Below are 13,964 nucleotides of genomic sequence, written 5' to 3'. Positions count from 1 at the left end.
CTATGTAAAAATAACATGAACCACAAATACAAAATTCAAACTCAGAAAACGCAATTCAGATTTTTTTTAATCAATATCTGAAAGTTAGCACTTGTAAAGTGATATTTAAATTTATCAAATAAATCAATTAAATTAAATAAAGAAAAAATAATAATAAGTCATCCCATTTGTTATTTTTATAAGCATGAGAGATGTTATATTCATGATTCAATAAATAAATGTATAAATTTATGAACATGCTGAATTAAAAGATTGGCAACTCTCGAAAAAAAAAACTAACCTTATATAACCCGGATGTTTAACCGTAGTTTACATGCATTTGTTTGCCAAAGGACGAAAGGTAAGCGTTTTAAACATAACTTTTTGTGTATTTATATGAGAGTGATTATTTAATATTGACGTCACAATTGAGATATATCAACTTGTTGAGAAAATAGAAAATGATCTATCCCAATTTCTTTGTAATATTTTCAATTGCAAGTTTAATTTAATTCATTAAAAGTTTATAAATGATTTTTTTAAGACGCAAGCACAACCTACTTCCTGTTACGTATCATAAGATTTTTTTAAAAATATGCATGCTATTGATATTACTTTTTGTATTGGTAAATACTTTTTCCATTTATTTATTTATTACTTGTTTTTTTACTTTCGTTTCGTTTTTAATTCAATGTATTAACTAAGGAAACCATTAGGGATATATGAAAATGACAATTATTATGTCTTATTGAAATATGAAAAAAATGTTTTCATATAGATCGAAAACTTTACATAGTAATAAAAATATTCTTTGAATGCTAGTATATTCATTAGAATAATTACATGAATGAATTAATTGAACAAGATGTGTTTGTGAAACACTGATGCCCCCCAAATGGCAACATAGTGAAGATTAAGCTTTCTTAAATGCAAAGTTAATATATTGGTACCAAAGTAGGGTCTCCAAACTAGAAATACAATTATATTGTAAGCCCTATCTGTTCCCAAGTTATGGCCAAGCAAAAGTTTTTTCATAAGTACATAAATCTTCAAGATCAAGGTCATAAGGTCAAGGTAATTGGTATCCAATGAATGGTATTACCACAAAGATCACATATTTGAAGTATGGAAGCCCTAGCCCTAACCATTCAAAATTTTTTGCCAAGTTTAAAAAAAAATTATTGTGCGTAAGACTCCAAAATCAAGGTCAGAAGGTCAAAGTTATTGGTATTGAATGAAAGGTCTTGTCACAAGAATTACATATGTGAAGTATGAAAGCCCTGGCATTTACTCTTCAAAAATTATTGCCAGGGTTAATGTTTCTGGTTAATGTACCCTAAGAAAGTTCATGTCTCAAGGAATACACATGTGAAATATGAAAATTCACAGCTCCAGTCAATCAAAAGTTATGGACAAGGTCAAAGTTTTTGTGGACAAACAGAGATACAGACAGACAGACAGACAGCTAGACAGAGAGACAGACAGACAGACACGACAAAAACTATGTACTCCTAAAACTTCGTTTAAGGGGGCATAAAAAATAATTGAGCAATATCCTTTTGTTGTAAAATCATTTTTAAATAGTAATATCACTCTTGATCCTGAAATATTTACATACCATGAACACACGAAGGTTAAAACTGGTGAAGAAAGCTTTTCCATGTCCCTCTGTGTTGAACCCGTCATCGTAAAAAAAAAAAAACCACTAACACAATCATGCAATAAAATTGTTTGAAATATGTCAGTCAAGTCATTATCAAATACAATATAATGCTAAGGAATGCTAAAAGATAATTTTAATATTTCTAAATCATTTATATTATATATGAAGAGCATTATTGAATCTTGAAATTATACATAAGAAATATATAGTAGTGTGGGGACACATGTTTGTAAATCTTATATTTTGTCTAGATAAATTTTATTTTATGATAAGAATGGTTTTAAATTTATAGCGAAATGTCCTTATGGTTTTAAAAATGTCAAAAAAAGGTTAAATTGAAATTTGAAAATAAATTATCATTTATTGTGCTATTTGCAGATGACAGAAGTCAAGACTTCGAAAAACTGGCGTTCCGGTCTCAGTGTTGCTGATTGTAACAGATACATGCTTAAAAACGAGATCCATTGTGATCTCTCATTTAGAATAGGAAAAGACGAAAAGCTTGTTCGCGCTCATAAATATGTTCTTGCGAGCAGAAGTCCCGTGTTTGACGCCATGTTGTATGGTGGTCTGGCAGAAGCTAACGAAATTGAAATTCCTGACATTGAACCACCTTCGTTTGATGTTCTTCTCAGGTAGATAAGAATGGTTTTTATTTGTCCTTTTTTGTGGTGCGTCTTATTGATTTTAATGATATTTAAACAACCTTTCTCCTTTTCTGTCAGGCCACTACTACGCAGAATTAAACTTAGTAAAATCATTATCAGAATGGATTTTGAATGATAAATTGTATGGCAAATGTCTTTTGATAAGCTTTTCGTCGTCAACTGTCCTTTTTATAGCAATATCGTTCGTTTTTAACACATTTATCTTGTTTAACCTTGCACTGACCTAAATTTCGTTTAGTAGCTAGGAAAAGATTTTTCTTCAATTTATTAAATCTATCTCCTATAATATAGTAGGTTTTAAGTCATGGATGCATGTAACCAGATTACCAGGACCATAATGCATTTAGAAATAAAATTATATCGACTTTTATCTCTTACACTAATAAATGTTTGACTTTTGTGATTGAAAGTTTATGCAATTATCTTTCCCATATGAGCTCAACCCAAAACAAAATTGATTCCTTTAAGCCAAAGATGATTAAAATTCGCCGTTAAATGATTACTGCAAAATGTATTTGAAATTTTCAATTTGTTTTATTAAAATCAAAATGCACATATGTATTTATGCACACATTCCTTTCCCATTAAATTGCAGATTTGTGTATTGTGGAGAAGTTGAGGTAAATAAAGAAACTGTCATCGGGGCGCTCTACGCTGCTGAGAAATACGATATTGAGGCGTTGAAAAAAGCGACAATATCATACTTAAAACAGAATATAACAACGGAGACTGTTTGTACATTTTTGGAAAATGCCAAGTTATTTCACTTAGAACGTCTGACTAAAAAATGTATAGAATTTATAAATGAAAAGTGCTCAATCATTTTACAATTACCGATTTCCTTACAGATAGGTAAGGACACCTTAATGGAAATTTTATCCTCAGACAACCTAGATATTGAGGAGTTGAAAGTGTACCATTTTCTGATAAGTTGGGGTGAAGGTCAGTGTGAGGTCAAAGGTTATGAGAAGTCGGATGAAAATATCAGAAATCAGATAGGAGACGCCTTGTATCAAGTCCGTTTCCAGTTCATGGATCTAGATATGTTTGTTAAAAACGTTTGCAGACGCAACATTCTTACTTCGGAAGACAAATTAATTTTGCAGCAAGTGATTGTTGGTAACCTGGAGAAAGAGAGCACAAAATTCAATCTCGGAAAACGAAAACCTGCATTGAAGACCTATAACGTTATACGTAGAAGTAGCCCTCTTAAAGGTTCGTATTCCGATAATAAAAGACTTCGTCAGGATAGTAGGGGATTTGACTCACGGGTACATGTACGTACGTTTGAAAGAAATCCTTTCCCCAATAATGATACGTAAAATTGAGCATAACGTGTTTGCAAACTTGATTAAAATAGTAAATATAACCTACATAGAATGTAACTCGAGGAAATCCGTCGGATATCTAGTTCAATACTGTAAATCGTTTTAATTCCACGGTGTTAAAATTTCACGATTTTCAGAAATGTATCAATCGCGATTGTTTTAAATTCACGCTGCAAGAAATTAATTTTAAGTTTCTTAAAAGCATATAAACATCTTTAAAAACTAATAATAGCATTCACGATGGGTTTAATTTCGCCAAGAAATGATAAATCGCGAACATAGTGAAATTAAAACCGTCGTGAATATTTGCCAATCTACAGTATTTAATTACAAAAAAAACTAATAATAGATACTTTTAACTCCCAACAACACATATAAGCTAGGTGTGAAGCGTCAGGGGCCGTTAAGCTGGAAAGAATCATTTTTATAAACAATTTGTTTCTGAACAAGGTGTTCAATTAGATTTTGTTCGACGCGATGTAGAAAATAATGGAACTTTAGATTCTGGTGACAATTTCCTGTGTTTATCTATTCATTGCAATAATAAAAATAACTGATGAAAAAATTATTTTTTTTCAAGAAAAAAACCTGAATAATTATATTATTATATTTCTAATTAATATAGTGTTGAGGGTTAAGGAATAACACATACCTCTTGGTCTTTTAGTGTTGAGGATTGAGGACTAGCACATACCTTTTAGTCTAAAGTGTTGAGGATTGAGGACTTAACATATACCTCTTGGTCTATTACATTTTAAATAACTACAATATTAATTATGTTCTAATTCGTTTCACTCAAACGAACATAAATTATTTACAAACAAAACAAGAACACTTGTCTATATAGGAAATGGAAGCGCTTGCTTGCCAATATTTATTAGACGTATACATTTACAAAAACAAGTCTTCAATGGTACCGATTCTCTAACTTCCTTCTACAATATATCAAAATTATTATTAATCACACATAACAGAACAAAATGCATTTTAACACAATGCTTTTATATGTCCTCACTTCACTGATTAAAAACGTAATATAATGTATGTATGAACACAATTATGCTTCCCTCGCCGCCCAGGAAAAACCATAGATAAAAAACAACATCGATTTATGTTGAAAAAACTATGGAAACCTGTAAGTCCGCAGCAATTGCGAGGTAAACAAAATGAATGGCGGACTCATTCTCACAAACTTACGAACGTATCATATATTATAATGTACAATTAATCGACTTGTTTAAGTAAAACCTATGCAAAATGAATGTAAGTTAGAACTATCTGTAAACACATTTCGACTATATGTAGCTAATATGTACCCTTACACAACAATCTCACATTTATATCAAATTTTACATTAAATTATCTAGAGCGACTAAGCAAATTGTTTCCTGTCTTTGACAATTAATCTGTTGTGTACAAAACTTTTAATTTTCTTGTCATGAAAACAATTACTTTCTTTATTTAACAAAATACTAGTAAAAGGTTGAAGTAAGTAAGAGGGTGGGTGGGTGTGAATGTCGCAAAGCAAAGCCTTCGAATGAGTTAAAATCGTGATTAAACTGAATACCTGTTCACCCGTTCTACAGGTATCGACCTTTAAATACTGACCAATAGCTACTGTCGCTATTATTAGCGCACATAATAAACAAAAGTACGTGTTCCTAGTACACATGATAAATTAATGGTCTTTCCATCCTCTTATGAGGACAAAAACAGTTATTGATTTAAATTCATACCAAATAAAAAAAATATTTTTTAGATTAATGCTTTTCAATAGGCGTAATGATAAATTTTGTTAAATAAAAGAATTTTAAAAAGTCATCTCTAGTAAGTCACTTCATTAATCAATCTTTAAAAAATGTGGACAAGGAAATATCTCTTTCCTGGTTATCTTCTTTCACACGTTTTCTAAATTGTACCTCTAATGTTAAATAGTTTCCCTGATTTTCACAATTCTAACGTACATGTATCTTATAAGTAGCAAGTATTTTGGAACTTTCAATATCAGAATTATGCATTTGAACCAGTTTTACATAATTATTATAGCACAGTTACCAAAAAAATGTAGGATCTTTTTTAATGTTGACAAATAGTTCGGTTCATTTATGTCCCCCATCGTAATTGATATGGCGACCTTTAATTTTTTGCAATAATTGGAAAATTTAAAGTGTATGCAATAAAAATAATTGCATTTTTTGTACGTTGATCCATTATATGTAAAACTGTGAGGGTGGAAAAACCTAAAACATCTCATTTTTCTTAACTTTCTCTAAATATATTATGGCATGTAAAGTTTCATTTACAATTTTAATTGCAAAATATACCACCTCAAACATAAGGTTAAATACGACTGCTGTAATTAGACGGCAAATACTCGGGCAAGGATAGTGTCCATGAGATTTTTAAATCGAAACATGTTTTGTGTTATATGTAGGTATTCTTTAATTTAAAAAAGTTCAATTCCTGAAAAATGTGACGACAAAACAATTCATGCCTTAAACTTGGTGATAAATTTCGTAAACAAGTCATTCTATTTCTTATTCCTTTTAAGTTATGCATAAATGTAAAATTCTGAAATCGTTCCAAACAAAAATACATTGTTGAGTTTTAATATGAGAGTTTTGATAAGGTTGTACATTTTTTTGAGAAAGAATGGCAATTAAGTTTTGTGAAAAAAATTCATTTAAAGAAATCAAAAATGATTTTTTTTTTATCCATCAAACAATGGTCCTGATATATATAGTAACAAAAAAACCAGCCCAAAAGTTTGATATTAATTATGACAGCATCTTTTGATCAGGTGAATATTTCATCACCGCTTGGATCCAAATACAGAAATATGTGTCTTTTGTGCTCCAGAATACACGCTTTATGTAATGAAGGGTCATATCGATAATTTAAACTATATGACAATAATTATAATGAAAATTTCTTCTCAATATATGCTTTACTATACTGTCTCAAGAAATGCCTCATATACCTCATTTCAATTTGTTTCTTATTTTTTATGGTACATTCCTTTTGTTTTTTACTTTCTATCTTTAAGAGATAGTAATAATATTACTGACTGCTATATGAAAATATGCGATAAATAAGCTTTATTAAAGAATGTAAACATTGAATTATCTCATCTTTCATTTGCAACATTAAAATAAAATGAGCAAATTTTTACTGGTTGTTAATGTTTTAAAATTTTTTTTTTTTTTTTTTTTTTTTTTTTTTTACATCAAAATGACTTATTTAATATAACAAAGTCAATCTTTTTAACAAAATGATGTCTTATAATCTGTTCAACACATTGAAATTCCATTCAATATTGTTTAAGTTGTTTAAATGATAATATGCTTTCTTTGGTTATTAGTACTGGAATTATTGCCGCAGTTGATGCAAAAATCAAATCATAATCCTTGTAAGGAAGTTTTGTATTTTTTTCTTGCAAAAGCTTTGGCGTTAATTTCCGTACTAACAAACAAAGAAAGACATTTAATTGTTTATTTTTACTTCTGTATAAATAAACATCCAAAGTAAAATTAAATATTGTATTATAGATGAATCCGTCACTGTATGCATAACTGATGGAACAAACATTTTTCAAGAAATCTATACATGTGGCTGCTAAGTGTTGGTTATGCACTGATTAATGATAATGGTCTTCATAAGAAATAAAGGAGAAATAGTCAGTAGATGTGAATATACCATAGTGACCTAACACAAAATAATGTTAGGCTTATGCAGATATTTTCTTCATCATAATATTTAAGTATATCTATTAAAAAAGCATACTCTTTTCATCAACCTCATTTTTTGTTACTTTTCCTTTATTTTATCATAGTACTTGTATCCTAGATTATCGAAATTCATTCAAGATGAATAGAAGTACCACTTTTCTTTTTCAAACAGAAATTTTCATTCAGTTTGTAAATGCTTCCAGGCGTCCTAGTTTTCTTTTTTTTATCAACATTAGCAGATTGATTCAATGAAAAAATACAACGAATTCAAACAATTTCAAATCAATGGGGTTTTGGGGAAAAAATGAAATAATTCTGTACAGGCGTTTTCATTCTTTGTTTTAAGGGATTGATCAAAGTATAAGAAATAACTTTGGAAAAACTTCTAGATCTTTTTTTAAGAATAATTGTATGTCAGCTTTTAAAAAACTCATTTAAAAGATTCACGAAATGATAATGGCTGTCGAAAAACTCTAAAAATAGAGTGTGTGGTTTTTTTTTTCAATATTATAACTATTTCCTATTTACTGATTTGAAACTATAAATGATTGCTACCAATTATAAGCAATTATAAGCAGTATTTTTCTTATATAAGAATAGACCAATAAAAAAATTAACATGTACACCAAAGAAATGATAAAAAATAATCTATACGAGGGTTGTCCAGTAAAATCGTGGACAAAGCGTTTTTCTCGATAAGTAATGGGGGCACTAAGCTGAAAATTTCAGTAAATGTTTATTTATCATATTTAAGTGCTTGATAATTTTTTTGATAAAATATTGGAAAAAATAAAGATTTTATTATGCTTGAATGTGCATGGGGTTTTGTTCTATGGCGCACGGTCAAAAAACCAAGGTTTTATTAAAGAATCTACAAGTTTGAATTCAAAATAAAAGTTTACAATACATAAGATTTGGATTAAAATTATCCTAATTCAATTTCACAATCAATTTTGTAGTTTTTGTAAAAATTTAAAGGCATTTGGTTAATTATTGGCAGTTTCTCGAGCATTCAAAATGGGAAAATGGTAAACATAACACACGAAAAATGGCGACGTTTTATGAGGTTACGGCGCACCGGAGAGCAGTTCAGTTTTATTTCTATGTTGTAATGACACCTTTAGAGACATGAAATGACCATAGAAGAAAATAGATTATAAAAATATCACCATATCTTAAGTCTACAAATGAAATAGGAGTTTTCTCAGCGAATTCTTTTTTGATCGAGTCCCTGGGGAGTACAAAACATACGGACAAACCCCTAATGTAATAGCAGAAGACGCTGTCACAGTAGACCGCCGATCTAAGATTTTCTATTAGTTGAATGATACGAGAATATCGTCCGTAACTTACTAATAAATCTTTAGAAGATCGCATGAGGGTGCCAATTGATTCTTCGACTGTTTATGGAGACTAAAGAATGTTTATCAATGAAATTACTAAATTTAAGTCGGACTCATCCAACTTCATTTTCAGCAAAGATAAAACATGACGCTGTTTTAAACACTTTGCCGTTATAACCCATGCGCCGTAAGGTGATACAATACATGGCATAAAATCTCATGCTTTGTTTATGCATACATTTATCTGAAATTTGCTGTGTATATTACTAAAATATGTACAAATAATAGTGAAAATTTCAGAACGAAGTGATGTTTATTTTTCACACTAGGCAACTTGTCCACGATTTTTCGGGACAACCCTCGTATATTGCAACTTATTCCAAATACCCCGATATAAGTAAAAATCTTAACAAATGAAATGACAGAAAACATTATTCATGAAGTTAAACATCAAACATAGACCTCTAGAACATTCAGAAACGGGATGTGATGCCATTAAGAAGTAGGAATCCCTGGTTGACCGTTCACATGGGCCCTTTACCCTCACTACTAAGTCAGAAACGTACTGACATTCCCATTTTTTACTGACAAACTTAGAAAATTACTGACAATGTGCTGTCTTTACTGAAAAACTTAGACAATTACTGACCTTTTTACTGCCGGTACTGATAAACTTAGAAAAGTGCTGACAATCTTAGTCGGTGCTGATAAACTTAGACAATTACTGACCCGTTTACTGTCCCTGCTGAAAAACTTAGACAAGTGCTGACATTTACTGATAATTACTGTCCCTATTGTTCTCGCTTTCGGGGAGGCTGCAGTGGTGTGAAAATGACTGTGTGTTATACTTTGCATTTAAAAACAGTCTTATTTTAATTTTTGATTAAAAAAATCCCAGGCAGTTATAATTTTTTTAATCTAAATATTATTGATATCTGTAAAATAATTCAGAATAACTATGAGTAAACCAAGATTAAATTTATGTGTTGAATATATCTATCACTGTTCAATTAAAGAATTAAAATTAATTAATCATCAAGTTAGTTTTCATCTATTTATTTCTTTGCAGACAGATATCTGACTTTAATGTTGAGCCGCCCCCCCCCCTTTTCACGATCGGAAAGTTGTATCAAGTTTCTTTTCACAAACAGGACAGATGTCTCTTGTTAGAAAAGGAAATCTTCTAAATATTGATGATAACTGATTTTTATTAGGTAATTCAGTTTCCTAATGTTCTCGGACATCTGTACAAGTCATATAATTATATACCTCTGTTTACGATTTCCGGTTTCATTTGCTCATACGGGAGTTCCCCTATTAAACAGTACATTGTTCCATATATAAACTTGTACTATGCCTTGTTAATTTTGTCACTTAAAACATTATTTCTAAATGAATGGTTGCTTGGTCGCTTACACAGAGTTCATCGGTAAGACTTATATTAGCAGTAGCACCACTCTCAAATATTTTTCTTCTCTCTCTCTCTCTCTCCCTCTCTCACTCTCTCTTAAAGATACAAACAGTATTGCCACTTTAAGTTACTTAAATCCTTGACAAGTGCTCCGTTTATTCACATTGCCGAGGGGGTTAGATCAGTATTTAGTTTTTTAACTTAATCTTTAAGTATTTTTTAATCATGATTCAATTTTAACAAAAATATTACATGTTTCGTACGTTCCATTTTTCCCCTGTAGCTATCGGTGAATTGGAATTAATTTAATTGTATGTCCCGAAATTAAATTTCATCTCATTAAAATAGGTAGGCGTAAGCTGTTATGATGTTAATATAACCAGTTAGAGATTTTGGTCATAAGTTGTGAAGGTAATTCCTGGGCTAAATCCGTTCTTGAGCATAAACGGGGAAGAAGGAATGTTGGCGAGTATAACAAAGTTGTGGCGCTGTGGGCCGTAATAAGGGTAAAGATGCCGTATTTCTTATAGTCTTTCAATATAAAGTCCAAGAATTGGCAAATCAGGTTTCCGAATTTATTAAAGACGATGGTGAATAACAATCAACATGAATTTTAACAATATCTTACGAGACTTGATCGAGTTGGATGTGGCCGGTAGAGCGTCTGGCCTCCAAACTGAAGAGATTAAAATGGACATAGATATTTGTAAGACAAAGAGTATACAATAATTGACTTTTGACACTAGTTGAGTTAATTGATGGACAGATGTGTTTCTTTGATAGAATAAACACAAAAGAGGTTATAAAGTAATTATTCAAATAAAGTTATTGGTAAAGGATTAACAAATCCCGAGGCATTAACACCTAACGAGCAACAGTTATTTCGACAGAGACACAGATTGTCAATTGGAATGTCTTAATCCTATTTCAAAGGGAATGAGATAAATAAGACACAATTAATTACAAATAAGCACATATTAAAAACAGATTAAGAATTTCACAGATGAACGTCCGAATTTAGTATAAAATATATTAAAAAGTTATTTTAATCCAAAAATGTTAATTTTTCTCGGTGATATTAACATAATAATAAAGCAGAATGCGGACTTGTCTAGTAAAATATTTTACGAAGAAGTGAAAATTGTAAGTCATTAGTCCGTCGAACCAGTGCTCACAAATATTTATTTCGAACCCTCTATAAGCCCCCCCCCCCCCTCCCTCTATGCACACACGTTACATGAAAAAAAAAATCTAGTATACCGGTACTTGAATATGATTTATAAAAATGTGTAAGTTTTTCGAATGATGCAAATTTCTTTGTCCATTTGATCAATTTTTACCCGTCCCCTAATCATTACTTATTTGATTCAGGTTTTATTCTTTTCAAAAGATTAAGACTATTCGCTAACTGTAGGTTACCACTATCTTCCGTGACGAGTTACCATTCATCTCTCTCTCCCCCCCCTCTCTCTCTCCAAAAAATCAATGTATCGATCCAGGCAAAGTTTAAAATACATGTATAGTTAAACTCCGGCTGATTTTTTTACTGTCATAATACTGCTGCATATAAATTGTGTTTGATTTTTAATTATTCTTAATTACTGAGAAAAAGTTAAGGAAATATATTATGAACTATTTTTATTCCTCACTCATTCCTCACTCAACTGTCCCACACACACACTAACACGACTTAACAAAAAATATTAGGAAGCAGTAATTTTTACAAAACTTTGGATGTAATGTACCCCTTCTCATATATTTATTTTTGCTTAAATCTTTAATCAATTTGTGCCTTTCCCCGGTTGGTTTTTTCATCAATCTTCTTTTTCATTAATCGTTAAATTTATCTTACGTCGGTGTATTAAAAAAAATTATTTATTTAATCTAAGAAGAGGTTGAAGGATTGTACATTGCATATTTGTATTACGTATGTGTTGGTGTTGAATTTCTCAAATTCAAACTGTCTTGAAGAAGAGCCTACCTGTCGCGTAATGTTGCGTAACTAACTTCCAGTGAAAACCGGCGAGTGTTCTTCTGTATAATTCAGCAGTGACACTTATTGTCTTCTTTACCCGCTACTGTACACACTCGGATCGCCTCAGACGATTTCTTCTACACACAGGTGCTTCACAGAGTTTCCGATTGTATGTTGAATGATTATGTAATTCGGCTGGATACCAGCTAAACGACTTGAATAATTTTGGACGAATAAAAATCACAGTGTTACCGTAAAATCATGATACTGGTTTAAATACCGAACAAAGCTATGAAACGTCGATTTATTAAGTTAATTAAATTTATTAATTTTTTGTACCTAAACAGATAAAAAGGAGTACAAACTTAAACACGACAGTATTAATTGTGTGTTCTACTTTAATAAAATAAATAAACATGTTCATCGTTCATCGTTTTAATTTGAAAAGACAAAAAGAAACTACATTTATGTGAACGTCTACCGACACTCTAATTGAAAAGAACATTGATATTAATTTCTATCAAAGTTTTGAAACGTTTCAGGAGTATGCATAGACAAAAGATGAAAAATATAAAATGTCATAGTTTTTCATGTATTTGAATTAAAATAACACTTTCAGGTGGGGATCCAGAAAATCCAGATTCGAAAATCAGCTACAAGATGTACATTATTTCTAAAGAATAATGCGGACAGTACTTTTATCAATGAATGTCAAAGGATCAATGATCAATGCAGGCCCGTAGCCCCCCTCCCCCTGCCCAATGAATAAAATAAAAAGTCTTTTCTTAATTTAAATCCCCCGTCTGTCTTTTAATTTTAGTTTCTTCTTGCAAATGCTTGGATTCGGGTATGTTTGACTGCACAAAAACAAATATGGGCGGCCTCCACATAATTTAAAATTGTACATAATAAGAAAACTATAAAAAAAAAAAAAAAAAACGCCTTTCCTCAAAAGGGGGCACCCACGGCCTCACCGCGCGCTATGAGTTTATTAAAATTATTCAAACTAATTTGAATAAATTAAATCAAAATTGAATAAAACACATCTAACCTTACAGTTTAATTCTTCAATTTAATATTAAAGAAAGTCAGGGAGTCAACGTTAATTAAGAAAATATTTATAAAATGCATGTCATGTAATAACATTGTTTAATTATGAAAAGGAGAAGACCTCTGTAAAATTTCATACCTGGTATCTTACTTCTAAAGAAAGATTTTTATTTTTTTTAAATTGCTTATCTTTTTGAAGGTTTTGAAATTCTTTATCCCTTCTCTTTTTCTACTAATCAATTTTCTATAAATAGACCAAAGAAGCATTTTTTTCCCAAAGATATCATCTGGACATAGTTAAAAATTATATAAAAAAATAAATAAATGAAATTAGAATCTATGTTTAAAAAAAATCAATTTCACACCACTGCAGCCTCCCCGAGAGCGAGAACAATAGGGACAGTAATTATCAGTAAATGTCAGCACTTGTCTAAGTTTTTCAGCAGGGACAGTAAACGGGTCAGTAATTGTCTAAGTTTATCAGCACCGACTAAGATTGTCAGCACTTTTCTAAGTTTATCAGTACCGGCAGTAAAAAGGTAAGTAATTGTCTAAGTTTTACAGTAACGACAGCACATTGTCAGTAATTTTCTAAGTTTGTCAGTAAAAAATGGGAATGTCAGTACGTTTTTGACTTAGTAGTGCCTTAACATGATTTGTCGAACGAGAAAAAAATTGAAATTTTTTGTACTAAAGACCCCAATTTTTTTTTTTTAAACGCCTGTCAATTTCGACTAAATGATACATTACATATATTCCTTATTTAACACAAGCTATTGTATCGATCATACAATAGCGAATTATAAGTAAAGACTATTG

At 30.6% G+C, this 13,964-nt stretch overlaps 1 protein-coding gene across 1 annotated transcript; it reads left to right on the top strand.

Moving 5' to 3' along the window:
* Positions 1–302: 302 nt before the first annotated feature.
* Positions 303–3,727, top strand: LOC134229469 (BTB/POZ domain-containing protein 6-like). Its single transcript, XM_062711222.1, has 3 exons — positions 303–340; positions 2,021–2,277; positions 2,906–3,727. The coding sequence occupies exons 1-3, from the start codon at positions 314–316 to the stop codon at positions 3,630–3,632; spliced, it is 1,011 nt and encodes a 336-aa protein (XP_062567206.1). The 5' UTR covers positions 303–313; the 3' UTR covers positions 3,633–3,727.
* The last annotated feature ends 10,237 nt before the right edge of the window (positions 3,728–13,964 follow it).

The sequence above is a fragment of the Saccostrea cucullata genome, unplaced genomic scaffold, assembly GCF_032062105.1.
Source record: "Saccostrea cucullata isolate Sc308-1 unplaced genomic scaffold, CSIRO_AGI_Scuc_v1 ctg22095, whole genome shotgun sequence".
Classification (NCBI taxonomy): domain Eukaryota; kingdom Metazoa; phylum Mollusca; class Bivalvia; order Ostreida; family Ostreidae; genus Saccostrea; species Saccostrea cuccullata.
This window is presented reverse-complemented; position numbering and strand designations above follow the sequence as displayed.

Coding starts and splice junctions, on each gene's coding strand:
- LOC134229469 (XM_062711222.1), top strand. CDS start 314: ATGCATTTGTTTGCCAAAGGACGAAAG. Junction 341..2,020: donor TGTTTGCCAAAGGACGAAAG/GTAAGCGTTTTA, acceptor TGCTATTTGCAG/ATGACAGAAGTCAAGACTTC. Junction 2,278..2,905: donor TCGTTTGATGTTCTTCTCAG/GTAGATAAGAAT, acceptor ATTAAATTGCAG/ATTTGTGTATTGTGGAGAAG.